The following is a 12,995-nucleotide window of genomic DNA, read 5'->3' as shown; positions in this document are numbered from 1 at the left end:
CGGGAAGGACTCGCTGGGGGAGAAGGGAAGAAGGGGTGTTGCAACCAGAAACCTAGCTTGTTCTCATTGGCATTTAGCTGAACAAAACGCATTTTTAACGGAGCAACTTCTCCTGTTGCCTGGATCCATGGGGGGGCTGCATGCATTTTATAACCGTCTAGAGATGGTACAAATGCTCAGGACCTGTTCTGTTGCCAGATGCTTCCTTGACTGAGATGCTCAGGCAGCAAGAGGACAAAACTCCATAAATATTTCAAGTGGTTTGTTTAAGCCTTGTGTGCATGATAGCATGTCATACAGGCCTGTGCTCAGAACTGCTTTCAGACCTCATTAGAGCTAAGGTAATCAGATTGCTTAAATGAAAAGCAAGGCTGCAGAGACAGACATTTCCCACCCCTTTGGCGTTAGTCACCTGGCACGCAGCGCTGGGGCCGGAGGGACTCGGCTCTCCCTGCCTCCACCTTCAACTGCACCAGCTCCGACTGCCCAGGTGCACTGGAAACATCTCTCTCTCTCCTTGAAGCCAACGTGTAACTGGGCACCGCCGTACAAACCACACCTGACTGGCCCTCTAAAATCAGGGCATGGATGTTAAATCAGCCCTGCTCCCATTAGAGCCATGGGATTCTAATTACTAATTATAACAGGGGCACTGAATGAGACCCAGCCTAATACAACAGCATCATCCCTGGTTTGATTCACTGTTTCTTTGCTTGAAGAGGAAGAAGGGGCATGCCAAGCTGGAGGACCATTTCAAAAGCAGCAGCAAGATCGCTGAATCTCCGCCCCACCCCCGTTTGCCAAATAGGACTTGGGAAGCTGAGACTGGGAGGGATGATGTCTCGGTGATCTGGCTCTGGCAACCTAATTCATCTAGCTTTCATCCCCTCCTTTTCAACACATTTTGTTTTGAAGAGGAAAAAGAACAAACTTTTGATCTTCTGGATAGATCAGGAGGGAAACAAAGGGTAAAAATGAAGAATTTAGTCATCTTACTCTGCAGTAGTGTACACGTCCCACTCACTCATGGGTACCCAAGCTGCAAGGTAGAGATTAAAGCCAATTTATCCGAGAAGAAAAAAAATCTGGTCTGACTGTACAACAAATACATGTACAAAGAAATTTGCATTTCTTTGAGTCTAGCACAAAATGAACTATTTTCAGCTCCTGTAATCGGTTCTTCCGCATAGTAAAACACCTGTGTCTGTCTTTGTAAATGTGTAACTGCAGGCTACGCAGCCGTGCCGGGCCCGGCTAAAGGTTGTGTATCCGTCCCTAGAACTTTCTATGCAGCCGGTGTTAAGCTGTGCTCAGGTTTCATCTCTGGCCCGAGCTAACTTTTCTCGGCCCCCCAGCCTGTGATGTAAAGTAGCTTTGCGCAATGCCACCGCAGACATGTGGAAAGGGCCCTCCCGTGGAAAGGGCATAAATCCACCAGCAATCACGCCGCACGGCTGCGGGGGAAGAGGTGTCGCGAGGAGCCTGCCCGAGGGGGGACGGCGGCGGCGGGGCGGCACACACCAGGGCAGAGGCGAGTAAGCACGCTTAATGGATTTACTTTGAATGACAATCTTTCAACTCAAGTTTTCATGCTTTCCCAAAAGGCTCTGGACTGGCTTCTTTAGGGAAACAAGCCACGCTGGCTTTCCGCAGATGGGGCTTAGTGTAAGTGCCAGCAGTGAGAACTGCCCCTCTTGTTTCTGCTCGTGAGAAAAGACTTAACATGGTGGCTCAGGTAGCCGTAGAGAAGCAACCACTGGGCACCAGCGGTGCCTAACGGCACAGCCTGACCAGGTGGTACAGAGTTATCCTCACTGCTGCTACAGGAAGGATTAAGAAATGTTTCAAAAGAATTTTATGATGGAGAGAACAGGGTAGGAAAGGACCTCTAATTTGTGGCTTTTTGGTTTGTTTTCCCGAGCTGTCCCAATCTGGAAAATGCAGAGAGTAGACTAGAAATGCAGAGTGGCTGGGCTAACTGTGAAGACCAAGTTGGGAAGACACCTCCCAAGATAATTTTTTAACTGGTCGTAAAGAATGAGGAAGCCGTGCAGTGCTGCATGTTACCGGCTGAGTTGAAGACATGGCAGGGAGCAGAGAGAACAGCAGCACCGACTGTCGCGGCTTGCACGCTAATTTAGAGAATGGGGTGGCAGTTAATGGGGAAAAGCAGTCCTTGGATGAAGGCACAGGGCTAGAGTTCCTCCACTGCCTGCTCCTGGGGAGAAAATAGTGCAGGCACCTACTAGGAAGATGCTCATACACCCAGAGGAACCATCACAACAGCAGAAACTCCCTTTGGAAACTGAGCTGTTTGTTAGACAGGAGCCTACAGCCTGGGAACATAGGTGTGCACAGTAGCAGGCATATTTACTCAGCAAGGTATGCCTAATTACCAAGCATCTGCACATCTCAGTTTTTGTATTTGCAAGAGAGTGGTGATACTGCAAACCAGAGTATTATCAGGCACGAAACACTTGGGGAGCCTCCAGTGAAGTGATATGGTTCTACATTGTAAATCAGGCTGGGAAGGTGACAGGTCTTGAACAGCCGGATTTAAGTCCTGAGACTTCCATCCTGTGTAAATTAAAGTGCTGGTGAGACAGATGTTGCACTGCGTCCTTTCAGGAGGCTCAGGCTACCAGAATTACAATACCTGACAGGCTGGCACGACTCAAAAAATCATGGAGAAACAAGGCAGAGAGCAGAGCTTGGTTACCTGCAAGGCTGCTAGAGTTTTGCCCATCCAATGATCTCTGCAGAGCTTGGAAAGGGCAAAAGAGGGTGAACAGAGCTACAATAAACAAGAAACGACTAGTAGAATAAAAATACAGCTCTGCATAACAGCATTTTGGCCAATAATAAGTGTTATAGATGCATAATTTCCGACGCATTTGGATTTCGAATACACAAATTCAAAGTCATATACTAGAAATCCAGGGAAGGTACTGCAGAGCTATTAGTGATAAAAAAGAGAAAGAGATCTAGGAAAAGGGAGAATTATAAAAATGAAAAATTTGTCAGTGTTTGCACACATGTGTATGTATGTGTGTGTGTGTATTTGTGCCCATGACTTTCTCATTCCCAGTATGACCAGATCCTTTGCGCCAAAACACCAGTGACATCCGCATCCAGTAAAATTCTCTACTTCTCTTCAAGAAAAACACGAGCAGCAGGTGGTCTTTTACCGCAGAAGACGACTGTCTGTACAGTAGAGTAAAACTCAGCTTACCCCTTCTAACTCTGTATCCAGATAAAGAAGGTGCTATGAAAACGGTTTCAGTGTTAGCACATTTGTATAAGGAAGCCTTGAGTGTGTTTGCCTAGAAGCTAGAACGAATGTTTGCACTGGCCTATGAAAACACAAAATGCTCTGCCAGTGCCAAGTATTATGCTGACTAGACATACAAAGGGGCACCGTTCAGTGGTCGGACCTTAAAAGACCTGGTTTCCAAACCCACTTCCCGCATAACAGCGGGTGAATCGCTTAGCCCATCTGTGTGTCAGCAAGATTTAGTGCAGCAGTTCGCAGAGGTGGCTCTGACCGGGTCCCAGGAGCAACACCCTTGCGCTGCTATAATGTTTTGCCGGAACTAGCGCACTCGAGTTTGCTCGCCTAACTAGTCGGCACGCACAACAATATTGCTTACCGTGCTAAATCGTTAGGGTACTGCAGCAGGTAATGGAGCCAAATCTGTGCTTGAAATTTCCTCAGCTGCTGCCACGGAAGCTGGCGACCATCTCACCCTGGGCTTTACGGAGCAAATAGTCAGACCAGACAGCACTAAATACTGAAATTTCTGCCTTTGTAACTCCAACGCAGCACTGGCACTTTACCCTGCAAGTAAGAAAAACTGTATTTACAACAGGCTGATCAGGCTTTTTTCCTCCCCACTTTTTCTTTCAGCAGACACTGTGGAAGCCATTTTTCGACATGAACCTGGCAGCAGATCTTCTCTGTTTGTTGGCATGCTTCACCACCGTGACTTCTGACCGGGTCTATGTCCACCCTTTCAATTTGTTTTCTTTCAACAAGAGTACCTGTGAGGAGCTGGAAAGCCTAGTCCAGGAGGGAAAGAAAACTTTTGTCCCAGTCTCAATCACATCTCAAACCACACCTGCCTATGAAGATGACCTGAATGACAAGGACAAGCTGGAAACCCCAAGCCTGAGTGGCTGGGGAAGGCAGAAACTGAGCTACCTGAAGGACTTGGTGTATGTCCTGGGCATGCGGTTTTACAGCAAGCTGCGGGATACACAGCGGGGCCAAAACATGCTCCTGTCCCCAACCAGTCTTTACGGCTCCCTGGTGTCTTTCTACCTGGGTGCCTCAAACCAGACGGCAGCTGACTTGCAGGGTTTGCTGGGATTTGTTCCCCCCTCCGGAGACCCTGACTGCACCTCCAGGGTGGACGGACACAAAGTCCTTTCCAGCCTGAGGACGATCGAAAGCCTCATCAAGAGCAAGGATGAGGAGCTGCTCTTTTCCAAGACGCTCTGCCTCTTCTCTGCCCCCGGCGTACCTCTATCCCAACTGTTCGTGCAGGACTTGCTCCCCTCCGCTGATGCTGTCTACACCCGAGCTGTTGACTTTACAAACCCAAGTGAGGCAGCAAAGCAAATAAACGCCTTCGTGGAGGCCAAAAGCGAGGGCCAAAGCAAGTGCTTACTGACAGACATCGATCCATCTGCCGACCTGCTGTTTGCGGTGGACGTCCGCTTGGCAGGTACGAGGCGGCACAGCTTGTTTCGGGGACAGGCTGGGTGGAGGACAGGCAGCGGCCCTGCTCCAAGGAAGGAAGCAAGGTCACGCCTGGCCAGCGGCAAGAGGGAAGGGCTCAGCTGAAAGGCTGGACTGCTGCTCCATGTACAGTGCCCTGCTCCCCACTGCTGTGCTGGGGGTCCTGCCTGCACTCTGCCATGCGCCAGCAAGGGCAACAGGGAGGAGGTGGAGGGAGATGGCCTCCAAAAAACTTCCTTGTCCAGGAAGCTAAGGATTAGGAAAGGTGTGGGAAGGTGAATAAGAGAGGATTGCGCAGCATTTCTGACTGTGAAGGAACTAAAAATCATGAGGGGCCTCCAGCAAAAATCGTCAGGAAGTAGGTTTAAAGCAAGCCAAAGAAATACCTTTCTCCAGAACCGGTATTTCCACGGGGGGGCTGCGGGTAACAGGCTGGAGGTACAGATTCAAGAATGGGTAAAAAATATATTGGACATGACTCCTCTCGTGGCTGTTAAACACAGAAGTCTGGAGGCAACTTCTGGCTCAGGAAGCAACCAAACATACTAGTTACAGAAGCGGGTAGCATACAGAAATCTAGAAGAATTAAGGCAATTACCTTAATTACCATGCTGTTGTCCCAGAAATTCCCCTGTACCACAACTGAGCCTTCTCTTCTGAGTGTAGCTGCTTTTCAACATCCCTGTGGCTGAATGCAATACCAGAGATCACACACTTTAGGACAGCTTGCCTACCAGTGACTGTATTTCAGAAAACTCGCAGTGAGCCATAAGCTTCTAAGCGGTCCTCAACCGCTAAAGGTGCCCATGAAATGCTTTTGAGCCTTCCTCTTCCCACCTGTAAACTGGATATCAGGTTTTCTTTGCCTTTCATGGGTGCTGTCATTAACTAATTGCAACTCCTCAGGGAGCTGTGAGCATCAGCTTTCTCTTCAGTGTAAAGTCTAGCGTAGAGACTGCAAAAATAATTCTTGTGTTACAGTCTTGGGCATCGTCACAAGAGCAGAGTTTTACTTTAGCAGAAAATTTTTTTCCTCTTCTTCTGCATTGGAAACGTGTAATTTTATTAGTTTAGGAACACATGTTCGAGGGTCTGAGTCACCGGGTCAGCTCTGCTACCTCCTCTTTCTCAGAAGGGTGCACTTGAGATACTGTAGTCTCCACATGTGGGATGGAGAAAGTTGGCTCAAGAACAAATGAATTGGATAAGCAGCTCTTTTCTAATAAACACAGGAGATGACTTCAGCATTTGCTTTGCCATTTGGTTGCGGAGGAGCAACCATGACAGCTGATGCTGTCATGTTCCATGTCTGTCCCTATAGCTGCAGAAAGGAAAAAGTATATTTTTTTAGTCTGAAACACATTATATGTACTCCTGAGATGCTATCAACAGCCATAGAATTGACAGAAATCCATACAAAACAACAGCTAAATGCTCCAATGGTCTCAACTGTTGTTCGCTTGCACACAGTTGTTTTCACATTTGTAGACTAGCTGCCAAGCAGGAACTGCCATTTAGAATCCAGTGCAGAACATAAGGTGCAAATTTTACCGATAAATTTTTTAAGTTGCAAAATAATTACAAATTAATGAATGAATATAGCACTGTGGGACTGCACAACTTTAAGTACCCTTACCTTCTCCTACTTACACTCTTTTGAACAGATAACCCTCAACAACTTCAGTTTTAACTAGAAATCTGGTAGGATGCTTTTTGCTGTTTGTTGTTGTTTTAAGCAAAAAGTCATAGCTTTCTGCAGAAAGTCTCTCTATCATTAAGCTTGTCGGGCTGGCATAAAGCCTGTATTACAGAACATGGAGATCATCACCTGAAGCAGAGGGGTCCAACATTTCTCTCCTGTACTCCCAAGCCAGTGCTGTGGAATACTCTTTTACACTCCCAGGCTACATCTTCGCTCTGTGATTGACAGCTTTTTTCACTTCAGTTATCTTCCCTATATTGTAGACACAGGTTTCTTCCCTGCTCTGACGTGATTGCCGAAAGGTCGCCCAGTCCCACAGGTTCTATGTCCTGATATGAGACATCTCCCTGTAAGAAACCATTTCTTCCAGTGTGTCAGCTATCACCTTCTATAGAAGGGATGTTCATCTTCAGTTTTCCTCATTTTACATACCAGGTGTCTGAGGCAAAAAGCAGGGTTTCTTTAGTAAATACACCTCTCCTAAAAAAAATGCTGTAAGAAACAAATAGTCGTATTAAGACTCCTAACATCTTTTAGAGCACTTTCAGGAGAATGCATACCTAGTTATACATCTGAGGGCACAGATGTCCAGACGCTCCCCTGGCAGAAGGCCACAGGGAGCCATTTCAAACACAGGGGTGCTGATTTGTCATGCTTCACAACTGGCACAATATTAATGGACTCAGTCCCAAAGTCAATAGCAGAGCTTTGAAATTTTGCAATAACTTTCCCAAGACTATTTAAAGCCAATTACTATCCCACCTTGACACATTTAGCTATCTGAATGCTCAATTTTTTTTCTTTTTATTTAACCCTTCTACAGTCTTGAATTTTGCTATCCTGCGAGAATAAATTCTGCAGGTTATGCAGACCCCGTGAAAGTGTCTCTTTTCTGCTTGCATTCCTTGTTCTTCTAAAATAAGAAAAAAAGGTGAACAGCTCTACTTTCCTTATTCTTTGTTTTACTTACACCATTCACATCTCCTACCTGCTGCTTCTTTTTAGTGAAGTTAGAGTAGGTGAAACTGCCTAAATGCTCTTTTTATGCAAGGTCATTTAAGAGGCAAGTGTTCCTATGCAAAACTACTTAGTACATATTAAATATGTTAGGGTCCAGCATTTATCTGGATTTATTGGAGAATAGACTAGTTAATAGTACAGCTAGACCAGCTTCTATTTTATACCAATATTAATTACTTTAATGCAAGGAGGTCCTCTCTTTACCTCAACATACGCATCTGTTTTCCTAATTCCATCAAACAGCAATTTTGAGATTTCTGATCTTTGCCCGTCTCGCTGATGGCAGTAGTTTCTTTAATGCCAACAGGATTATCTGCCTAACTGGGCAGCAGCACTGGTCTATGGCAGTGAGCAGGTTACATGTTGACGTGCAAAGCTGCACAGAAGCAGCGGGAGGTGACAGCAAGGCTTCCCAAACCTGTGACCTGGGTAAGAAATTTGTATTAAGGTTTAGCAAGCGTTCAGGTATGTCCTTTTTAACTTCCTTGGCTCAATCAACTCTTCAGTGTCATGCTTACTGCCTTCCCCATTGCTTTGGTTCATAAGCTTGTCAAGGGTGAGACCTCAGCCAGAGCTTGCACGGCCTTCCCTCTCCGAGCCCACCCGGCTGCCTGAGAGTGCTCCGGTGGCAAGGGCTGTCCCTGATGGATGTGCTCCCAAATGCACCATCACGGCTGCTCGGGGGACGGAGAGGAAATCCAGGCAGATCCTCCACACAGGCCTACGAGCCAACTGGGAGCCACGTGGCAGCCCATGAGGAAGCCGGCAAGCAAGCAAGCAGAAATACTGTGCCCAGGGAAGACCACGAAGCCTGTAGAAATACAGCAGCTTTGGCCGCGGTCCCCATGCTGTGAGCCTGCATCAGCCTCTGCCTAATACTACCAGCAGGCATATTTAAGGCAGGACACATATGTTTACAGTATCTAAATGTGATTTTATACACACAGCCCTTGTCTAATGTACAGTGTGTTGTTTTTAAACAAACATATATACCAGCTAAGGGGTAGAGGGGAGGAGTGAAGAAAGAGAAGAATCAATTTCTTCTTTCTCAACCTTTTTTTCAGTGAACATCAAGCAAGCCTCCCGGCTCAAAGAGCCTCAGGAGTTCTGGGTGGATTCAAACACGAAGGTCTTGGTCCCTATGTTGTCAGTCACAGGGACATTCAAGTACAAAACTGACACCAGTGGGACTTATTCTGTGGTGGAAGTCCCCATCAGCAAGACAGCCCTGCTGGTGCTGCTGCAACCCATCAATGGCAGCGACCTGGAGCACGTGGAGTCCGAGTTGCTGCTCCAGTCCTCGCCCTGGCTTCAGCAGCTGTCCCCAAGGTAGGGCTCGGGCCCGCGGGCCCGCCCGTAGGGATGGCGGGACAGGGTGCACGGCGCAGGCCTGCCTGCTTGCTCGCCGGGGCCAAGGAGGGTTTAACACCGAGCGCAAAGAGAAACACGCGCAAACCTGGGGGCCCTCACTCCGAGGGAGCTCGACTTCAGTGGGATCGGCTTTTTGTCTGCGGGTATTTCAAGGAAACGAGCAAGTGCCTCTCCATAGCTGACAACACAGGGCCCATGAAGTGGGGTGACCTGGGGTTTAACAGAGTACCCAGGGCAGATTTAGGGTGACTTCCCACTTGGAAACAGTCAGGCGATGCCCATCGGCCCTGGTAGCTGTCTGTCCCCACATACTGAGCACTTCTTGCGGCTGTTTTCGCATGCCCGTTCCCCAGGATTGCCCAAACACCACACACACACTCACTTGTCTCTCTCTCTTTTCTGCAGACAGATTACGTTAAGGCTGCCGGAGTTAACAATAGAAGGCAGCTCCGATCTACAGGAGCTTCTTGCAGATATGGAACTGCCTGCACTGCTGGGGAAGGGGGCAGATCTCAGTAAAATAAGCGACGCCAATCTAACAGTTGGAAAGGTACAGTACACATCGCTGGCATTTAAAAAAAAAGCCTTCTAACTGCATTAACACCTCCAGCTCAGACACCTCCAGGCACTGCAGCTGGAGCGAGTAGTCGAGGCTGCAGCTACCGGGCTGTTGAGGATAATCCTCCATCACTTTGAGACTACTCCCAGAAATCGCACACACAGAGGTGCATGCAGCACACAACCCTACCTGAAGACAGGCTCTAGTGTTCAAGTCCCAAGGGGAAGAAGGGAGAGCTTGAAGGAGAGGGCTGTCCTTCATAAAAAGAAGTCAAATTATGTTCCAGAAGTACAATTTGAGTGCCTTTACTTTTACTTAATTCTATTTTTAGAAGGTATCCTACCTTGGAAGTTCTGTCAGGGGCTTCAAGGGTACCAGGATTTCATACAGCCCAAGAGTACAAGCAGTTGTAGAGCTTTTTCACGTGTTATGGAACAAGTACTCCACGGTCTTTTTTTAAACACCCATGGAGTCTATCCTGTGCTGCTTACAGCTGATCTAGGTTACTGATTACTTCACATGCTAGAAAGCACTTAAACCCCCCATCATCTCTTCACTAGCATGCTCTGATGACTCTGGATTTACTCATATGTTTTACCTTACAGGTAATAAATAAAGCCTTTTTCAAACTGACCAGTGACGGAACAAAGCAGCCAGAAGACCCCGCAGCACAGAAGGAAGACTTGGTGTTCCTGGAAGTAACACTGAACAAGCCGTTCCTTTTAGCTGTTTTTGAAGAGAAGTCAAGGGCAATGCTTTTCCTTGGCAGAGTAACAAACCCACTGCACAGGGTTTAAATGCAAGCACAGGGGATGGGGAGGGAGGAGAGTGACGCACATTTCCCATTGCCTTTTTCTTATCCATCGGCTATTTTTATGATCTTGTTGAGTGCTCTACTTAGCTTTGAGACGAAGCAGGTAGTGTTTAAAATACAGCTTTTTGAAAGCTAAAACATTGCAACATTTCATCCTTGTTCATCTCTTCCAGGTGAGGCGACTCAAACTCTTCCTCTAGTTTCTTATTCCCACTTTGTCTCCTTTGTGCCTCCAGCTCCCTTTTTCAAAGCAGTGGGGACAAAGTAGTAGCCAGCAGAGCATTGACTTAAAAAAAAACCAGTTTTATAAACACAAGCAGCATTTACTATAGAAAGGTATAGAAAAGGACCTGTTCATTCCTTAAGAGGTCACTTCTTAAGTTTTAGTTTGGTCAGTTTTGCAAAAGAGAGCCCCCTTTGCATTACAGTGAAAGTTTCACGGTTATCCACTGAGATTTCTACCTTCAGCAACGTTTTCCTTTAAAATGCTGCCAACAGCATGGTCAGGCTTTGTTTGTCCCACTGAGACAAGATTTTTTGCCTTGGAAACAAAAACACATTTAAAGGAAGTTTCTTCTTTCTGCAGCCCAGATGGATATGTTCATTTCTTAACTCTAAGGAAAAGCTAAAAATAGGGTTTGGTAGCAGTAATGAACTGTGCTGGACAAATTCTCATAGCCTGACAGAATTCTCTCCGATTTTTTGTAGGAAAAAAAAAAAAGACCTACTATTCCAATACAATTCCATTCCTTGGATTACTTTCTAGCCTGAGGGGCATTTATTACAGCCTTCTAGTGAAAAAGAACATTACTGGTTAGATCCCAGCTCTGTAAACTTTTAACATATCCAAACCATATGTTCTTAAAAAATAGTAATAATGGCAATAATCTATACTAGTATGAGCGGTGGATGTGCTGCTACGGATGAATAAAAAGGTTTCAGTGGTCCAATCCAACTCTTAACAGAGTCATAAAGGTTTGAAACATTAAACTGGAACAATAGATTATTAGATGACTCTTGAATTAGAAAGTGAATTGGGACTGAAATCTTGGTACTAGGGAAAGCCTCTCAGTAGAGCAACGATTTCCACCTCTTATCTCTAGATTTGTCTTTAGCACTGATGGCATTTAGAAAATAACTGCAGACCTCTTTGGTATATGATGCCAGATGTATCCTGCAGAGCATGGTAGCTCATCTGTCATCCACAGTGGCCCAAACGTCTATCTAATCCAAACGTACTAATGCCAGTGTCTTGCTACTGGTGATGTAGACACGTGACAGGTCCTTCTAGCTTAATGGAAAAGACTAGTAAATAACACAACCCCCTCTTGAGAATGCTAGGATTTCAAGTGCTATGATATAGCATCGATGTATTTATCTGATTATACTGTATGTATTCCAGATGCTCTAACATCTAAATACTTGTATTATATACAGAAGCAATTAATTATAAGTATGCAGAGATGGAAAGATGCAAATAAAACCACTTCCGTGTTGCTTTGCCACAGGTCAGTTGGGTTTATGTCCATAACTACATCCGTTGTTCTGGCTTCTGAAATTTGCTCCAAGTCAGATTTATGTTTTTTAAGACAGTAAATTGCAAATTATCATGCAATACAGCCAATGTTATAGCTGTAAGCATGAAAGAGGTGGCTTCCAAGTGTTCACACTAATTTAAAAGTTATCCCATTTACTCATTAAAGTCAGAGGGCAGCATCAGCCACAAAATTTCAGACCACAAAACGCTCCATTTTTATGATGATGATGGAGGACAACAAAAGGGAGTCCCTGGCCACGCTGCCAGTAAGTTCTGGGACAAAATGCCATTATTCACAGGTGGGGGCTGCATGGTGTTGGATGACTCCAGACCCTGTTCAGTGGTTACAGGCAGAAAAACAAACAAAACCCACCACTCACAAAACCAAACGCTTTTCAGAAAAGAAACTTTGTGGTGGAGAGCAGCTCTCCACTGACACCCTGGAGAAGAAAAGGAAGGAAGAAAGGGCTGAGATAGGGAACTAAAAGTGTAGTGGCCAGAGCATGCAAGGACTGGGAAGACAAAGATGCTGGAGCAAGTGCTACAGTACCAAAAAGATAAGCTATCAGTGCATGTACCCATTCTCCTAGATATTCAAATGGTAAAAAACAAACCAAAACAAAACCAAAAACCCAACAAAAACAAAACACCCCAAAAAACCCCAACTAAATCTCTCTGCTTCACCAACAATATATACTCTCCTGTGACTTGTTTCCGGTAACAATTTTACATCTAAAATTTTTATGGCATTATACTCTTCACTCTGCTTCAGTGGTCTCCTTCGGTTCCACCAAATTCCCCTGCCAGGCACACAACGATGCACATCCCAAGCATCATTCACATACTCAGCTCTCAGCTGCAGCCTACAGCTCAACAATCTAGTGAACAAAACACCTAAAATCATGCTCTAACAGACAGGAGATTTGGAGAAAGAAAACAAAGACAAGGACAGGCTCTTTAAGTTTCATCAAAACAACATAGTTTATCCCTCAGCACAACTGACAATTGTGCCGATAAGCTTAAAAAAAAAAATAAATTGGCATTTGCTTCCTCATCCCTCCAGTTCAAGCATGAAAATACAACTGCTGATAGAAAAAGGAGAGTAAATATTCCTCAATATTGAGTGGTCCAGCCAAATAAACACATTGCTAATTATCCTTAGGTGATGAGGTTAAGAGTCTGGTCCACTTCTGGTATAACCCATCAACTTGAAAATCCAATTACCATTTTACAGGAAAACGTGCCACCACT

General features: G+C 45.7%; 1 protein-coding gene across 1 annotated transcript; it reads left to right on the top strand.

Annotated features, from left to right (window-relative positions):
* Nucleotides 1-358: 358 nt before the first annotated feature.
* Nucleotides 359-10,190, top strand: AGT (angiotensinogen (serpin peptidase inhibitor, clade A, member 8)). The gene is made up of 5 exons (XM_010285876.1): nucleotides 359-403; nucleotides 3,908-4,727; nucleotides 8,528-8,792; nucleotides 9,240-9,384; nucleotides 9,999-10,190. Exons 1-5 carry the CDS (start codon nucleotides 359-361, stop codon nucleotides 10,188-10,190), a joined length of 1,467 nt encoding a protein of 488 aa, XP_010284178.1.
* The last annotated feature ends 2,805 nt before the right edge of the window (nucleotides 10,191-12,995 follow it).

Source organism: Phaethon lepturus, unplaced genomic scaffold, assembly GCF_000687285.1.
Source record: "Phaethon lepturus isolate BGI_N335 unplaced genomic scaffold, ASM68728v1 scaffold11854, whole genome shotgun sequence".
NCBI classification, from domain to species: domain Eukaryota; kingdom Metazoa; phylum Chordata; class Aves; order Phaethontiformes; family Phaethontidae; genus Phaethon; species Phaethon lepturus.
Note: the sequence above shows the minus strand (reverse complement) of the source record. Positions and strands in the feature narration are given on the sequence as shown.

Excerpts from the sequence above, each read along its gene's own strand:
- AGT (XM_010285876.1), top strand. The coding sequence starts at position 359 with ATGAAAAGCAAGGCTGCAGAGACAGACATTTCCCACCCCTTTGGC. Across the intron at positions 4,728-8,527 it reads GGTGGACGTCCGCTTGGCAG|TGAACATCAAGCAAGCCTCC; the intron begins GTACGAGGCGGC and ends CCTTTTTTTCAG. Across the intron at positions 9,385-9,998 it reads CCAATCTAACAGTTGGAAAG|GTAATAAATAAAGCCTTTTT; the intron begins GTACAGTACACA and ends TTTACCTTACAG.